Source organism: Amphiprion ocellaris, chromosome 12 (assembly GCF_022539595.1).
Source record: "Amphiprion ocellaris isolate individual 3 ecotype Okinawa chromosome 12, ASM2253959v1, whole genome shotgun sequence".
NCBI lineage: Eukaryota > Metazoa > Chordata > Actinopteri > Pomacentridae > Amphiprion > Amphiprion ocellaris.
Window position 1 is genome coordinate 28,078,627 of NC_072777.1, and position 17,619 is coordinate 28,096,245.

The 17,619-nt window shown below is 39.1% G+C and overlaps 1 protein-coding gene across 1 annotated transcript; it reads right to left on the bottom strand.

The window, feature by feature from the left end:
- Positions 1-2,102: 2,102 nt before the first annotated feature.
- prep (prolyl endopeptidase) lies at positions 2,103-14,201 on the bottom strand. The gene is made up of 14 exons (XM_023294963.3): positions 13,994-14,201; positions 13,583-13,657; positions 12,338-12,471; positions 12,088-12,218; positions 11,566-11,775; positions 10,253-10,374; positions 10,042-10,147; positions 9,563-9,754; positions 9,244-9,441; positions 8,829-8,932; positions 5,855-6,086; positions 5,174-5,305; positions 4,902-5,058; positions 2,103-3,185 (listed from the first exon to the last, which is right to left on the bottom strand). The coding sequence occupies exons 1-14, from the start codon at positions 14,126-14,128 to the stop codon at positions 2,891-2,893; spliced, it is 2,223 nt and encodes a 740-aa protein (XP_023150731.1). The 5' UTR covers positions 14,129-14,201; the 3' UTR covers positions 2,103-2,890.
- Between the last annotated feature and the right edge of the window lie 3,418 nt (positions 14,202-17,619).

Sequence of the window (17,619 nt, forward strand, 5' to 3'; positions counted from 1 at the left end):
AAAAAAACGCCTTACTATACGATGTCAAAAAAAAATGCAACTTTTCACACGTTGTAAAAACGTGCCATATGATGAAATAATGTAAAGGAGGCTGTGAAAAACACTCCAGAAAGGTTTTCTTTGAAAAAAAAATCATCATGAATTTTGGCGCAAAAAAAATGCCTTACTATACTATGTCGAAAAAAACAGGCGATTTTTCAAACATGTTGTAAAAACGTGCCATATGATGAAATAATGTAAAGGAGGCCGTGAAAAACACTCCAGAAAGGTTTTCTTTGAAATAAAAATCATCATGAATTTTGGCGCAAAAAAACGCCTTACTATACTATGTCGAAAAAAAATGCGATTTTTCAAACATGTTGTAAAAACGTGCCATATGATGAAATAATGTAAAGGAGGCAATGAAAAACACGCCAGAAAGGTTTTCTATGAAAAAAAAACATCATGAATTTTGCCGCAAAAAAACGCCTCACTATACTATGTCGAGGGCTGCACAGTTGTGTAGTGGTTAGCACTTTCGCCTTGCAGCGAGAAGATCCCTGGTTCGCGTCCCGGCTTTCCCGGGATCTTTCTGCATGGAGTTTGCATGTTCTCCCTGTGCATGCGTGGGTTTTCTCCGGGTACTCCAGCTTCCTCCCACAGTCCAAAAATATGCTGAGGTTAATTGATCATTCTAAATTGCCCGTAGGTGTGAATGTGAGAGTGATTGTCTCTGTATGTGGCCCTGCGACAGACTGGCGACCTGTCTTGGGTGTCCCCTGCCTTCGCCCGAGTCAGCTGGGATAGACTCCAGCTATACTATGTCGAAAAAAAATGTGATTTTTCAAACATGTTGGAAAAACGTGCCATATGACGAAATAATGTAAAGGAGGCCGTGAAAAACACTCCAGAAAGGTTTTCTTTGAAAAAAAAAATCATCATGAATTTTGGCGCAAAAAAACGCCTTCCTATACTATGTCGAAAAAAAATGTCATTTTTCAACATGTAAAAACGTGCCATATGACGAAATAATGTAAAGGAGGCTGTGAAAAACACTCCAGAAAGGTTTTCTTTGAAAAAAAAAATCATCATGAATTTTGGCGCAAAAAAAAACGCCTTACTATACTGTCGAAAAAAAATGGGATTTTTCAACATGTTGTAAAAACGTGCCATATGATGAAATAATGTAAAAGTTGGCCGTGAAAAACACTCCATAAAATGGAGAAAAACGTCATTGTTTAGTATGTTGTCCAAAATGTGACAAAAATGTCATAGGTTAGTATGTCGTCCAAAATGTGGGAAAAATGTCGTAGGTTAGTATGTTGTCCAAAATGTGGGAAAAATGTCGTAGGTTAGTATGTTGTCCAAAATGTGGGAAAAATGTCGTAGGTTAGTATGTTGTCCAAATTGTGGAAAAAATGTCATAGTTTAGTATGTCGTCCAAAATGTCACAGAAATGTCATAGTTTAGTTTTTCGTGTAAAATATGACAAAAACGTCATAGTTTAGTATGTCGTCAAAATTGTCACAAAAACATCATCGTTTAGTATGTCGTCCAAAGTATGTCATCCAAAATGTGGGAAAAAAAAGGTCAGTTTAGTGTGTCGTCCAAAATGTCATTAAAATGTCATAGTAATGTGACGATCGACGTATGTTTGTCTGTTTATCTGTCTGTGTGTGCAACATTACTCTAAAACGGACAAACAGATTTAGATGAAATTTTCAGGGAAGGTCAGAAATGACACAAGGACCAACTGATTAGATTTTGGCATTGATGCGGCTTCTCGTCTGGATCTATGGCTTTGTTAAGGATTTCCCATTGGGAGATATAGCTGCCAGCAGGGCGTCGCTGTAACCATGACGTGAACAGTGTCAGTTACCTGCCGGCGATCACGATTGCAATCCTACTACAAATTGACTATGATTTATCAGTTGGAAATCATACAAGGAACAAATGACTAAACTGTGGGGTGTTTCCGAGTCCCATCAATTCCCACCACTTGCTACATATTAACCCTGCCACTTAAGGAAATACTTTTGCATTTATTTTCTTCATCTTGTCTAAGACAGTGCAACCTTCTCCATGGGGAAAGGCTTGGATTTCAGAATAAAAGATGATAAAAATAACTGTTTAAAAAGTTGTTTATTGTAGTTGTGGCATTGTGTTTTGCTCCCTTTAAAAGGTAAACAATCAGCACAAGTCAAGAGGTAGAAATCATCAGTCTGAAAGAAATGTTGGGACTGACATGTACACACGCATTCACACTCTCTCACACATGCACACAATTCAAAGTGTTTTTTTTTTTTTTTTTTTGCAATTTTCCTCACTCACATCCACAGCAATGCAGCTAACTTGCGGTACCATCATTTACACAATACTGTCACATCAGGCTTGCACATGCTGATATCATTCAACCTCCGACAGCCTCCAACGTTCGTGCGCACGAACGAGAAATAAATAATATGCATCTTGTCAGAACACAACCAGAGGACACAGGAACGATCTTCAATTAAACTGTTTTTTTTTTGCCATTTTCACCTCATGACTTTAACGGCTGATTGGCAGATTATTGTACTATAACAGCGAAGATGGTCCCTCCCTTTACATAGAACTACAAACATGGCCTATAATGTATTAACTGTTGAGTGCTGCATGTTGGCTTATAGTTGAGAGAGTCTGTGAGGTTACAGACTCATGCTGAGAGGGGAGGGAGGGACAAACGTACATCAGCACAAAAAAAAGACAACAAACAAAAAGAGATATAGCAACGGTGGCTAGGTAAATGCGAGCAGTGTTGTGAGTAGAAGTGTTGGTGCTATAAAAAAAATGTGTCAACAGCTGGTATGAACAGTATTCTAAAGACAATTTGAGCAGAGAAAAACTAAACGTAAGACACACTTTAATGGGCAGGTTATTTGACCCAGGAGATGTTGAGACAGCGAGCGATGAAGGCGTAGGTGTCGGCCACCTCCTGGATCACCTTGCTGGTGGGCTTTCCGGCACCGTGGCCCGACTTTGTGTCCACTAGAATGAAGAGGGGGTTTGACTGCTTGCCGCTGCGGCCCACGATGTGCTGCAGGGTAGCGATGTATTTGAGGGAGTGGAGAGGCACCACCCGGTCGTCATGGTCCCCCGTCAGCAGGAGGACCGCAGGGTACTGGACCCCGTTGCCTTCTGGGACATGGATGTTATGAAGCGGAGAGTATCTGAGGGAGAGGAGCGACAGGAAGTAGGAAACAATTATTATCGGCATTCATTAACCAGGAAATTAAATGAGAAATGAGTGTAATGACAATGCATGACTTCAAATTACTTTTGTTAATCTAACCTTCAATTCTAACCCCCAAAATATTTAATATCCTATGTGACAAAGAAAAACAGTCATTAACATAGAAACTTATTTCATCATCAAGATGGTTTTAATTTCATAATGATCAGGTAATCAACTAATTGTTTTTCTACTAATAGTCACAGCCAAGTGTAATAATATTTAAGTGCATTTAATCAAAGAGTTATTTGTTAATTTATGGGTAAGTTAAGTTGTTCAGAACGACTGCCTGATCCTAATCCTTTCTCAGTTCTCAAGTCTCAGTTTAGTCAGAACTGTAATGTACAGTAGATAATGAAATCAACACATACTCTTGGAATTAGATGTGTAATTGAAGCCCCTTTCTGACATCCTGTCCTTTTATCTAATGGCATCTGAATGTTTCGGTTTCATTTCTGAATGAGCAGCCTGGTAGCTTATCTATGAAGTTGTGACGTTAATCTTACTGGAAAGAAACTAGTAACCAGTAGGCCCAAGTCTGAACTGAATATTGTCACGATAACGGTTAGACACGCAGAAGCAGCAAAGGTTGAGTTTTGTGAACCAGTATGAGCAGGACTCCAGACTACCTTTTCCACTGGTAGCACTGGTTCTATCAACTTTTTTGGTTGGTCGCCCCACCCCTATCTCCTTATTTTGGTTCAGCATTGCCACAGCTATTTATCCACCATACATGCTGATGAAAAGCTGTTTTTTAAAAACCTAAATTTCCACAAAATTGTGGGAAATTTCTCTTAAAATTGCCATACAATTCTAGGAAACTTTCAACAAAATTTCAGAAAAATTCCAGGACAAAATACCACAAAATTCCCACAAAACTTTGGGGAAAGTTCTGGAAATTTTCCATACAATCCCAAGAAAAATTTGGGAAAATTCCCATTAAATTCCTGGAAAATTCGCAAAAGATTTCTGTAAAATTCAAGGAAAAACTGCACAATAGTCCAAGAAAATTCCAATAGAATTCATGGAAATCTTCCAAAAAATTTCAGGAAAAAAAATCAAGAAAAATTTCACAAAATTTCCATAAAATTCTTTGAAATTTTCAGGAAAATTCTATTAAAATTCTGGAAAATTCCCATAAAGTTTCCATAAAATTTCATTAAAAGCTCCATAAAATAGAATTCCTGGAAAATTCTGTTAAAATTCCCACAACATTGCATGAAAAATCCAGTAAAGTTATGAGAAAATTCCAAGAAATATGTTTCTTAGAGTTAGTATTGCATGCATGACAAATAGCACATGCGTACTGCAGCTGAAGGCATGAGGGATATTAAGAGAAAAATGACCCATGTCAGATTGACAGAATGCCGTCAAATTAACAGACTGAGAAAGGGCTATATATACTGCTGGGTGGAATAGATCCAGTAAGCAGTAATTTTATGGTGACTTCTCATTAGTACCGACAACCACAGTTGGTGACAGAAAATAAATAAGCTCCTGATAATAATTAGAATCCGAAATTAGAATCTGTGTCAAAGCGCAGATGAAAATGAAAAACTTACCACAGCTTGAACCTAAAGACTCACTATAGGAGGGTAGCTGAATTCAGTTGACTGTATATTTTACAAATCAACACTCTCCAGAGAGCACTTACTTGATGAGCCACTCAAACTGCTCTTTGTCTTCTGAACAGCCGAAGTCTGTGGTCCAGGCGTGACCGATGGTGAACTTGTGGAATTTCAGCATGTCCATGACGCCTACCTGAGCTACAGCGCAACCAAACAGCTCGGGCCGCTGGTTCACGCAGGCCGCTGAGAGAGGAAACACAACGTCAGACACAGGAGATCACAGACTGTGCAGATGTGTCAGGACCAAAATAGTCTGAGGGTTAATTAGAGAACAATAGTCTAAGAGGAGCACACGCACCTACAAGCAGGCCTCCGTTGGAGCCTCCATTTATAGTCAGTTTGGAAGGAGAAGTGTATCCCTCCTTGATGAGATATTCAGCTGCACACTGGAAGTCCGTGAAGCAGTTCTGCTTGTTTGCCAACATGCCAGCTTAACGAGAAGAATATAAAGCATGTAAATGAGGGTTTTGTGCTGGTATGATTGTAAAAATACCTCCAAGCCTGTCTGAAGATATAAAAAAAAACCATTCAGATTAAAATAATATTGTTGTCTGATTGTTTTTTCCCCATAAAGATTCAATTACCTGGATAGAAATTCTTAAAAAGACATCTATGCCTCTGCCCTCACTGAAATATGCAGAATCCATCTATATGCAAATATTTTTGATCTCAAAGTTATAACTATTTATCCTACAACACAGAAAACAGTATTGTAGTGTTAATCCTGACTAAACCTCGTTTTGTACAGTAAAGGTCGAACATCCAAGAGAAGTAAAAACTAATAACACAATGAGTGCAGGGTGCTTTAAACAACAAAAACATGGAGGAACATGACACTTAATTGGTAAAACCTACATTGCTGCTAAATGCTGGAGCAGGCAAAGAGGCGGCTGCAGCATCATTTAATCCTTGTTTACATCATTTAAATGTGGGCTGTATTTAAGCTTAGGTTTATAACTGTGTATTTAAAGTCTCCCACCTTTGTGCCAGGTCTCCCCGTACTCTCCTCCTCCTCTGATGTTGGCAACAGCCAGAACTCCCCCCAGATGTCTGACAAAGATGAGGCGGGAAACACTGTAGCTTGGCGTGATGGAGATGTTAAAGCCCCCGTAGCCGTACAGAAAGCCTGGATGGGAGCCGTCTAGTTTGATGCCCTTCTTGTGAACAATAAACATGGGGATTTCAGTGCCATCCTTTGAGGGATAGAAGATCTGAAAAAACAGAGAAAGACCGACAGTCAGGGAAACAAAGGCGACTGAACCTGCATTATGAATAGGTCAAGGTCAGTAAACGTACTTCTTTATCTGTTCTCGTGTCTTAGAAAGGCTAGGAAAAAGGAACTCTCATGAACATTGCACATTTTCACATTTATAGTGGTATGTCTGGGGTCACTGTGTTTAGTAGAAATGTAGCAATAAATCTGATTTAGAGCTCACAACATATCACTCCAGAAGCAGTGATATGTTGTGTTGATTTTGACCTACTGCTCAGCCAAGGCTGGAATGTCAACTGGGAAAAGTGGGCAACTGTCCAGAGACCAGGTTCGCTGGAGTCTGTAGAATTTGATTCATTGCAATTTTGTCAGAATATTTCGGTATTATATCAGTTGTAATAGGTTCTCCATCAGGTGTCATGTACAGGGACTCTGTGTCAGCATCTAGTTTTAAGACCCACGTTGGGTTTTTTTGCCCAGTTGTTTTAAAACATCTATCAAATTGCCTCCATTTTTCTTTATTTGCATGTGGGTTATTCCGCTACTATTCACTGAATGCCCCATGCCTGACCATCTTCAATTTGACATATTTTTCTTTAAAGTGGTGAATATTGATGAGGTTGACCATGTGTAGCATCTAGGATCATAGATGACACTATATTATAAAATTATTTGAAGGACTGGAATGCCATGATTTTTCTTTTATCTCAATAACAATATTACATAATTGTTCCATTTGGAACCACTTTCAGAGTGGTTTCACCTATCATACCTGTTTAATGCATGTTCCAATGTTGGCCATAAATGCAAAAAAAGGAATTTTAATAATTCAGTTTTGTCAAAAATTATGCCTCTGACTGACACCATACCGATTGGTGGTGGTGGATTTGGAATTTTTTTTGACTAAATTTCTTGTATCAATTGTTGTACCATTGAAGATCACATGAACATAGCAATGAGCAATTTCAGGACTCTAACTACATTATTTTTCAGGTTATGACACTTCAAACATTGCTCCTCAGATTGGCACAAAGAAAACGATGCAAAAGTCAACATGACCCCACCTCTCTTTCAGAGTCTTTAACTCAAAAGCTAATGTTAGCTGGGACTCCAGATTCTACATGTGTTACTTAATTACATATGCATGCAACAACACAAAAAACTATGAGATGGTCTGGCATGAACTTTTTTGATGATCCATGTGTGTTTTATGCAGACATGGTAGCAGTATCCCATCATCATGTTACAGTTGTTTTCATTACCAATATTACTGTACATAATCCCAGAACACATAGAAATACCACGTGCTGACATATTAAAGTCATCTGACTAATAGTGAAAAAGTTGACTGGTATGAAGTTGTTGAGTTTACCATCACAGAAACTCTATGGCTGCCTCGGGGCCACACAGGAGGATAAGTCGGCACTGAGCTTGTCCTTTTCACCAGCAATCTAGTACTTTCGTAATGATGAAAGCTGGTATGAAAACAACCTCTGTTTTCGGGTGATGCAAGCCTGTGCACAGACGATGCTGCATGCTGCTGCTGTGCAGTTTTAAAGTTTCAAGCTTAAAGTTTGTTGAGGCTGTTGCAAACACTGTGTTTCAAGCAACTGAAACACCATTCTGAATAATTTACGCTGTGTATCTTGTTGCATCTCATCCATGGAAACTCAACTAAACCCTCATGTTAAAACACTTTTCTTATTTAGGCTCTCTGCTCTACAGGTACAGCACTCTTGGAGAGCTTTTAACAAAGTCTATAATATGCCTAATCACTGTTCATGTTGACAAATGCTACCAATGATGAACGCATTACACGTTACTCTGTGGTTTATTCTTCCTGCACATATTACTTAAACTACTCATACATTACATTTGCTTATTAAGCCACATAATTGCCAGTAAACAATATATCATTAAACCTTACATCCGTCCACTTATCAACACAAATCCCTTTCATAATGTCACAATGACACACACAAGATCTTTTTTTAATAAAGTATAACCCCTAGCTGACAGCAAAGTTGGTCAAAACCAGCCAAGAGAGCACTAAAAAGAAAAAATCTGTGCTAAGAAAAGGCTTCAGTTGCTTGTCTAAGAGGATCAAGCGGCAGTCGCAGCAGGCCATACTGCTTCAAAACAGAAGTATTAAGGACATCTGGTTAGTAACAGCAATGTGCTTATTGAATTTAAGAACAGCAGTGCTTTACATTACTGTGTTACTGACAAGTGCAATGTGATTACAGAAATGCAATTCTTTGTAATGTGTTTCCCTCAAGCAGCAACTGCCAGAAATGAAAAATAAAGTCAATGTGTTAAAGTGCCCAAAGCTGCAGTTCCCGAGGGACCTCTTGAGCCCAGTGCCTATTTCATACATAACTCGCCCATTTAAATATTATTAGGGCTGAAAGTTATGCATAATTAAAAATAGGTCAGCATACTCATAAGACAGTCTATGACCCACCTCATATCCATACCCTCCACCTCTTTGCTCCATCTTTATATACAGTCAATGGTGTGTGTGGCCAGCCAGCACACATTTCGGCTAGTTTTTCTCCTGGCAACTTAATTAATACCAGGAATTACTATTTTAAAAAGTGCATTAGCATTGACCCTTCAACTAAATGTAACATTAAGTGGTTATACTTTCAAACTTTTTTTTTTAAACTGTAATTAAGAAAAGAAGTCATGGAAGCTGTGAGTACAAATATCATACAGTGGCACCCTCAGTTCTAGTTACCTGGGTGGTCTGGTAGTCGGAGGGGTTGAAGCCTTTGACGGTGACCTCTCTGAAAACGTGGGGCTGCAGCGGCTCCTTGGTTAGGTCGCAATGGTAAATGATGGCTAGAAAGATAAAGGAAAAATCAACATTTCATCTTCTGTTTTAATATTTCTAAATGTTTTGGACAGACAGAACACAGGGTTGTAACTTTGGACCAACTATGTGCAAACGAGAAATTAAAACAGCTGTACTGCAATAAGAAAATCAGTAAATGTAATACAACCATTTTAAAACATACATAACACCAAGGGATTTAGTGCAATTGTGACTAATTTTACAATGAGTTACTCAGAGTTTATTTCCTCAGTCGGCTGCCTCAGATATTGTCCATTTTCATTTAGCAGCACTTAATGTCGTTTTAGCAGTCTAGTACCTGGGGATAGGAAAGAGGTAAAATAGTAGAAGATCTCTGAGTCCCGTTTTCGTCCTGTGAAGCCGACTACTGAGCCGACGTCGAGATGAAAGGTCCTCAGCTCCTCCCCTGAGCTTAGACGGTACATTTTCAACACATTCTTCACGTCATGGAGGAAACACACAAATAGATAGCTGGAGTATGTACAGGTGGCGAACACTGCAAGGAAGACACAGAATAGGAAACACAACAGGAAGGAAGTTGACATTTGTGTCTGGTGTCAGAACATAAATCTTAATATTTGAACTGCATGGGTCTCATGAGTGTTGCAGCAGCTCACCAATAACATCCTTGTCGTGTTGAGGGACAAGCTCCTTCCATTTGCTGTGATCGGGAGAGGCAAAGTCAATATTGATGAGTCTGTAACGTGGGGCGTCTAGGTTGGTCTTGAAAGTAAACAATGTGCCCTCGTTGGTCACGTATTCGTATTCCGCGTCAAAGTTGTCGATTAACTTCACCCATGGCAAAAGTCCTAAACAAACAATGACGAGTATTTCAGTTCTGACTGTGGCTGAAAAAATGGGGTTTCATTCCCCTTTTTCATGGACACATTTTCTGTTCAGTCATCTTTTCGTTTTAATTCTAGTACAAAAACATACAAAAATTCAGCATCTTTCCAATTCATACAGCTGCAAGCAGAACGGCGATTTTCCTCAACAAAGCCTCAAAAATATCTGATAGATAATTCTACTTAATGACTTAAAATGTTGATTTAAAAAAACGCAAGCAAACAGAGCAAGAAAAACAAGTATGATGTACCTGTAATACCCTGAGGAGTGGTCTCAAGGTCACAATACCACAGCCGGTTGACAGGATCACAACCTTCTCTAATAGACAGCAGCACGTAGCGCCCATCATCTGATACCTGAAAGACATATGAAATTGCTAAACTTTACCTGAATATAAATTAGCACATGCAATCTGCTTAAGTATTGTATTTCAGAGCAATGCCAAAGTACTTGAGGCATACCTCAGCCCCACTCATCCATTTTGGATGGTCAGGGAACTCGGCGCACAGGACGTCCTCAGACTGTGGAGTCCCCAAAACATGAAAGTATAGCTTCTGATGCAGGTTGGTGGAGGTCTCAGTGCCTGACAGAGGAAACACAATTCATTTTCATCATTAAGAAAGGTAAGGAGGAAATGAAAAGTGAGATACAGTGGTCCCTCGTCATATCACGTTTCACTTTTCGCGGTCTCACTGTATTGCGGATTTTTGAATTGCATTTGGTGTCACGGATTTTTCGCTATATCACAGGATTTTACGCGATGTAGGTATCTTTATTATCTTTTTTTATTGTGGCGAGTTGACTTGTAGAACGACGCTGCAGAAAGGATATCTGTCTTTTACGCACTCTGCAACTGGGCAGACACTTTTATTTTGACATATTCCGAGAATAGTACTATAGAAAATCTGACAGGAAGTCATCAAACACACTACACTTCCCACTCACAGTCCTGACAACATAACACTTAACCAAACTAACCAGGCTGACTAAACCGCAAAAACACAATAAAACAGAACACTAATAATACTGTAACACTAAGATAAACCAAAACAATGACATTTAAACCCCACAACCCCCCGAAATCCCATGCTGCATTGCAGCACAACAGTTCAGTCACAGCGACCGGCTCTGCAATTGCTACGTTATTTTAATAATTTTTTCGGTAAAATAAGCATGTTCTAATCTAAAAAATTGAAAACAATCTAAAAAAAATCTTTAAAAAAAATATAATTAAAAAATATTAAAAGAATATTTAAATAAAATCGAAATAAAATGCGTAGCGTACAGCGCTGGGCTCTGATGGGCTCAGCAACCGTAGCATCTGTCTCCTGTGTGTAGCAGCATTTAGTATTGTCCATTTCACATTGACATCTGATCGCTGCACAGTGTTGCTCTGTGGTGTTGTGTGGTGTGTGGGGAGGGTTTATAAAGCTTTAAAATGCATATAAATAATAAAATAAATATGGTCGCAGACTTTCATCTATCGCAGGGGTGTTTGGAACATGACCCCCGCGATAGACGAGGGACCACTGTACATCAATGCTCTACGAAAGCTGAGGACAACAATGATAAAATTCTATCAGACTCAACAAAGAGAGGAGAAAGGAGAGAAAAAAAACAAAGCAAAATCTTAAGTCTCAAAGGTGTGTTTCAATTACTGAATTCTTCCTTTATTCTCTTTCTTAAAGTGAATTTTACCAAGTAGCTATTGACAGTTCTTCTGAGGGATATTCACGGCAGCTAAAGCAAGATTTACAACTTCAAAATGTCTTACCGTCACTTTTGCCCTCCTGATCAGGGTAGGAGTTGTAGAAAAGACCCTTCCCATCGTGAGTCCAGGACATGCAGCTAAACTTGACTCGCTCCAGGCGGTCCTCCAGAGGCACGGCACCGTCCACCCGCAGGAAGCGGATCTCCACCCAGTCGGACCCGCTGGCACTGGTGCCATACGCCAAATACTCCCCGTCCTCAGAGAATGCATACCCTTGGAGTTATGAATGGAACAGAACCAGAATGTTAGCCAAAACAATCTGAGAAATGATCATTCTTTAATTAGCTGTTAGTGTGGAAGCTATAAATAGCAGGTTATTTCCGGACATAGAGATTCAAAATTTAGTTGTTGTCTTACATTCAGCAAAGGCATTACAATAAAACTCACTCCCCAAAAGCACTTTCTAATCAGCTAGAATCATTACTATTAAAAGAGCAAAGAGTGCAATCTCCAGCAAAGTTAAGCCAAAGACTCATTATAAAGTAATAATATGCAGTAATGCTTGATTAAATTCATTGTTAATACCTCGCAGGGCAACTGTGCCATCATCAGAAAATGTGTTTGGATCCAAGAAGACTGTGGGCTCGGCATCTAAGCTCTCCTGCACATACATCACACTCTGGTTCTGAAGGCCTGTGTTGTAGAAGTGAAAGTACCTGCAAAGAAAAGCACCTACTGAGTTATCAGGGGTGACTAGGCTTGTTATTGCTACTGTGGTGTCAGATTTAAAGATTTGGCAACGTGATGAATGTCTTTAAAGATTCCGTTGCCTCACCTGCTTCCCCTCTTGAAGGGGCAGCTGTACTTGGGATAGTCATACAGCTCAGTCATACGCTCCTTGAACAGGTCTCGCACCTCACAGCACTCTAAAAACGGCAACGTCAGCTGGTTCTGAGCGCTGACAAAGGCCTGGTGGGAGAAGACACAATACCAACATGGAGAGATTTTACATGCTGGTGTATTGTCAGCTCTGCAGCCAGTTCCAAGAAGCAGATATACTGATCTACCTTTGATCAGCTAAACCAGAACACGTGTTTTCCGAGTTCCAGGCACAAGAGAATTCTAAGTTTGACTCAGCAACGTTATCCACATTAGTCAGTAAACCGCCTTCTTGGGACAGGCCCTCGGTAATATCGATAAAACTTTAAAGGTGATGGGTATGAATGACATATCCTAATGTACTTTAACGTAACTTTCGTAATATTATAAATGGAGTGGCAGTGGTGAACATTAAACAGCTATGAAAAGGAGAGAAGTATGAGTCAATTAATAGTAGCAGTGAGATCATTATGTCTACAGTTTGTGAATGATTAAATTAATCGATTAAATTAAATATATATCATTTCAGTAACGATATTGCAGGAAGCTCAATGTGAAGTAATTCAAATAAACTAAAAACATGATGACATAACCTTTTCTTTGCTGCTTGAGACGAAAAGAAAGCACAGACTAGTCACATTTTCCATGACTAAGTCTGTCTGAAAAAGCAAGATTTACGGCAATTTAAGGATTCTGGGAAACACAAACTTTTTTCAACACCTTTTTTCAGAAGACACAATTTGTTGACATTTCCAAATGAACAGCAAATGGAACAGGGAACATGAAAGAAACACCAAGAAGGAAAAAACATCAGGTGTATGGAAATATTTCAGGTACAAAAATGATGATGTTGACCAAAAACAAGTGTTCTTTCAGCAGTGTTCTTCACAACACAAATATTTGTTTGACCGTTTAAATGAACAACACAAAACCACATATGATTGCCATCCAAAGCAAAGCAAACTTTTGGAAGTGTTTGACAGTGTTACACCATATGAGAAAGCAATATTTGTCTTTATTTTTAGATTTTTAGAGCAGATGCATCACCCCAAGTAGTCTGGGATGATTACTTCTTTCCATACACATCAAGTCATCTGGTGAAAACTCCTGTGTTTTCTCACATTGCAATGTCACTTTTTTCCAATGTTATGCAGCCTTGTACGCAAAAATAGATAATCTTGCTATGATTTTGAGGGTTTACCTGTGTCTTTTCACTGTCTGGGTCCTCCAGCCAGCTGTATGGATCAGGTACTTTGTTGCCATGATAGTCATCCAGCTGAGAGAGCACAAACAGTAATGACAGGTGTTAGAATGGTAACTAGCTAGGTATGGCGAAACAAAAACAGACGTGAGCTACCACGCTAGCAAGTCTAGTCTGCCTAGCGAAGTTAACCAAACAGCACAATAACTGTTAGCTTGCGAGCTTTAATTAAGACAAGTACTTTTGAATCGTGCATTTGTCAACACTGCGAGTCTCGTCTGACAGAGCTGGCTAAGCTAACTAGCATGCTAACAAAGCAAACACTCATTCCCAATGAATGAAAACGCATGATGATTAAGCATCCCGGCTTGTTAGCACGCTAGGCTAGTTAGCTTAGCCAGATTTACTTACAACTGCCTCGTCGCGGAAAGCCTGCGGGTACTGAAAAGACATTTTGGAGGTCAGTTTTCGGGAATGGCGAAACAAAAAAAGCTGAGCCAGAGGGTGAAACTGGTTTGAAATGACTCTCTGGAGCCTGTAAAACATCAACTTAAAGCGCTGAAGCTTTTGTCAGAACAGATGCTGCTGCTTACACACAGTCAAAGAAGCCCTGAGAGGAGAATCACTGTGGCTGCTGTGAGCTAAGCATAGATTATACATCCCCCCCTGTTGGCAGGAAGTGGTAAGACAGCCCCCAATAGAATAGAATACAATAGGTCTTTTTTATCACTGTTAGAAAAAACAATGGAAATCAGTTTAGCACTCTCCACATAGCAGCATTAAAAATAAACTATATAAGGCAATATTAACACACAGTGAATGAATGAATGAATGAATGAATGAATGAATGAACGTTTGATTTCTGACATGTGAGGAAAAAAGCCACAAAAACAAATCCGAATATTCCAAGCAACAACAAAGCAAAATAAAACACAATAAAACAAACAAACATAACAAAACAAAGCAATAAATAATAACCCAGCATATCCGAAAAGGAGTAGTATGAAGCATACGCTTATTTACTCCTACCTCTTTTCCATTTCGACCGTCAGTCACTCAATACCCCACTCCCAGAGTTATTTATCATAGTTATTTATGTGCATATTCACAAAGTAGAAAAGAAATAATATAAATAAACAAAGATTAAATAATCAATGATATGCCCATGTCAAAGCCCCTCCTCCTCCTCTCTGTACTGCATGAAAACTATATTTTTGTACTAAAAATATATACAACTGAAATATAAGAGCAAAATATACAATGTGAAAAGTTTGTGGTTAGAGATCTACTTTGTGCATAATTCTTGCACATGGTATGAATTGCACGTGAACTTGAATATGGCACTTGTTGGCATGTTATATTGTCATTCAGGGGAGAGGGAGCAGACATTTGACAGATTGGGGATTTTGAGTCTGTTGGTTTTGGCTCTAAGCGTCCTATAACGTCTACCTGAGGGGAGGGGGGAGAAAAGAGATTGTTCTGGGTGTGAGGGGTCTCTGGTGATTCCCCTGGCTTTCTTCTGAAGTCTGCAAATGTCTATAAATGTCTCTGAGGGAGGGTGGTGTGGTCTCAATCTGCTGCTCTCACCACCCGTTGCAGGTCCTTCCTGTCCTCTGCAGTGCAGCAGCTGAACCACACTGTACAGCAGTAGGTCAGTAGGCTCTCAGTGGTGGAGCGGTAGAAGTTTGTGAGCAGCTTTTGGAGGAGATGAGCCTGACTCAACTTCCTGAGGAAGTAAAGTCTCTGTTGGGCCCTCCCCACCTGGTGTGAGATGTGGGTGGACCATGTGAAGTCCGCAGAGATGTGGACCCCAAGGAACCTGAAGCTCTCCACCCTCTTTACCTCCTCTCCATCAGTGTAGATGCTCAGTTTGCGTTGATCTCCTAAACTCAATGACCATCTCCTTGGTTTTTCTGGTGTTGAGGTTCAGGTTGTTGTGGTGACACCATCGCTCCAGATGCTGGACCTCCTCCCTGTAGGCTGATTCATGGTTGTCTCTAATCAGTCCTATGATAGTGGTGTCATCAAAACCCTATCAAAACTGGCAAGAAGAGAGAGAAGTATTAATTAAAGCAGACAGTTAAGATGAGTTTAATTAATACAGTTAAAGTTTTAATGTGGAGAATTTATGTAGTCTGTAATGTGCAACGAAGCAAATAAAAGCAGTAATGCAGCAGGAGTGTTCTCCCGTATAAACAGAAGTGCCGTGCAGAAGCTGTGTAATTTACACAGATTTAATTTGTTCATGAGTAATTTGATGCGAAAATTAAATAGCCTGCGACTAATTAACCTTCATTTTTTACATGGTGTTGCTGCACAAGATGCAGTTCACAGTTTAAGATGTTTTATTGGCATGAATATCGGGTTAAGAATATTTCCAAAGAGTCATAAGCAGAAATATTTTAAGAGAGGGGAAATTGCTTGGTGTAATTCCAAAAATATCTGTACATAAATGAGGGCATCAATGCATTAAAAGAAGGGGAAAAAAATCACAATTTATCTAATGCAATAAACAAACTGAATAAGATGGTTAAAAAAAAACAAGAATGAGTGAATGGAAAATGAAGAAATATATTAAATATGTGTTGTGCTTTAAATTTCAACTTTTTTTTAACTGCTGCAAAAGAGAAAAAAGAATAGAGACTTTATCTCAGATTAGTCAGCAGATATTTGGGAGATAGAGCCAATTCATCATGTAATCATCTGATTCATAACAAAGGTGGTATCAGCAACTACATAACTCTGAATGACATATTTGTTTTTGTTCTTTATAGTTTACTTTTATTTATTCATTATCTATTTATTTATTCTATGTTCAGATCAAAAAAGTTGCATATGCAGTTAAAAACTCAGTTGCATCCCACCAAAAACTGTGGCAACTCAGAAGTATAGAAATGCATAGCAGTTTTATCTATAAATGATAATATAGTTTAGACATATAAGATTTAAAATGTAAGATATTAAATAAAAGATATTTGTCTAAATGACAAAACAAGCTCAGACAAAACCAGAAAATAATGCGCAAGCATATGGCATAAGGTCTATTTGTTCCTCTAAATAATGTTTTGCAGTACAAATAGTGTAGCTGTACTGTAAGCAGTGATTGTGCGTATCTAGTTAAAGGTCATTCGAGTTCACCGTGAATCTCCATCACTGCTCTTATCTGTCTGACAGCGAGGGGGAGAGGTCAACTCCTCTCGCTTCTTCCTTTGTGCTCATCATCTTCCACTTCCTCCCTTCCACTGCTTACTTAATCAATCAGTGCTGATTTGACCATTATTATCTCTGACACCAACTCTTACGAAATGACTGATAAGGTTCACTCTAAAACAGACAAAGCAACAAAAGAATTAACATGGCAGTTTGCATCAATCTTTTTGAGTTATGAAAACATCTCATGAAATCACGTTCAGCCAGTAAATTACATTGATTTAGGGGAAGTAGCTATTCCTCTTAAAAGGCACTGTTATTCATGGCTTATTTAGTGATTGGTAGCACAAACGCAAGTTTTTAAGTTGATTTCTTGTAAAATTAGGTTGTTCCAAGTACCAGTTCCACATTATTTAAAATTAATTTTTAGGTGTAAATTAGCAGAATCATGAACAGAAGTTTTAAAGTTGGCAAGCTCAAAAAGTGAAATAGGTCGTTGAGTGGATTTTAAATCGTGACCCCAAAGTGAAGAAAAATGTAGTTATCAAGTCAATTTCTTTAAGTTACTTCAGCTTGAATTTTTTCCCAAATCTGAATTTAAATTAGACACAGTATTATGTTAATGAAATTAAAAACATTATTATGTCCAATGTTCCCTGTAATTTTTCCTGAGTCTGAGCAAACACACAAACTCCCTGAGCGTCCCTTGGACCACTGTGAGCAACATCAGACGTGTTCACTGTGGTCACACCAGCATCACATCCATTCAAGCTGTCAGGCTGGCTGCTGCCAGGCCGAGTTAGTGCCCTCCCCTCTCCTTCCTCCTGCCTGTTAAGACAGCCCAGCAGTGCAGAGGAGGCAACAGGTGTTCCCCATCAGCCATAATC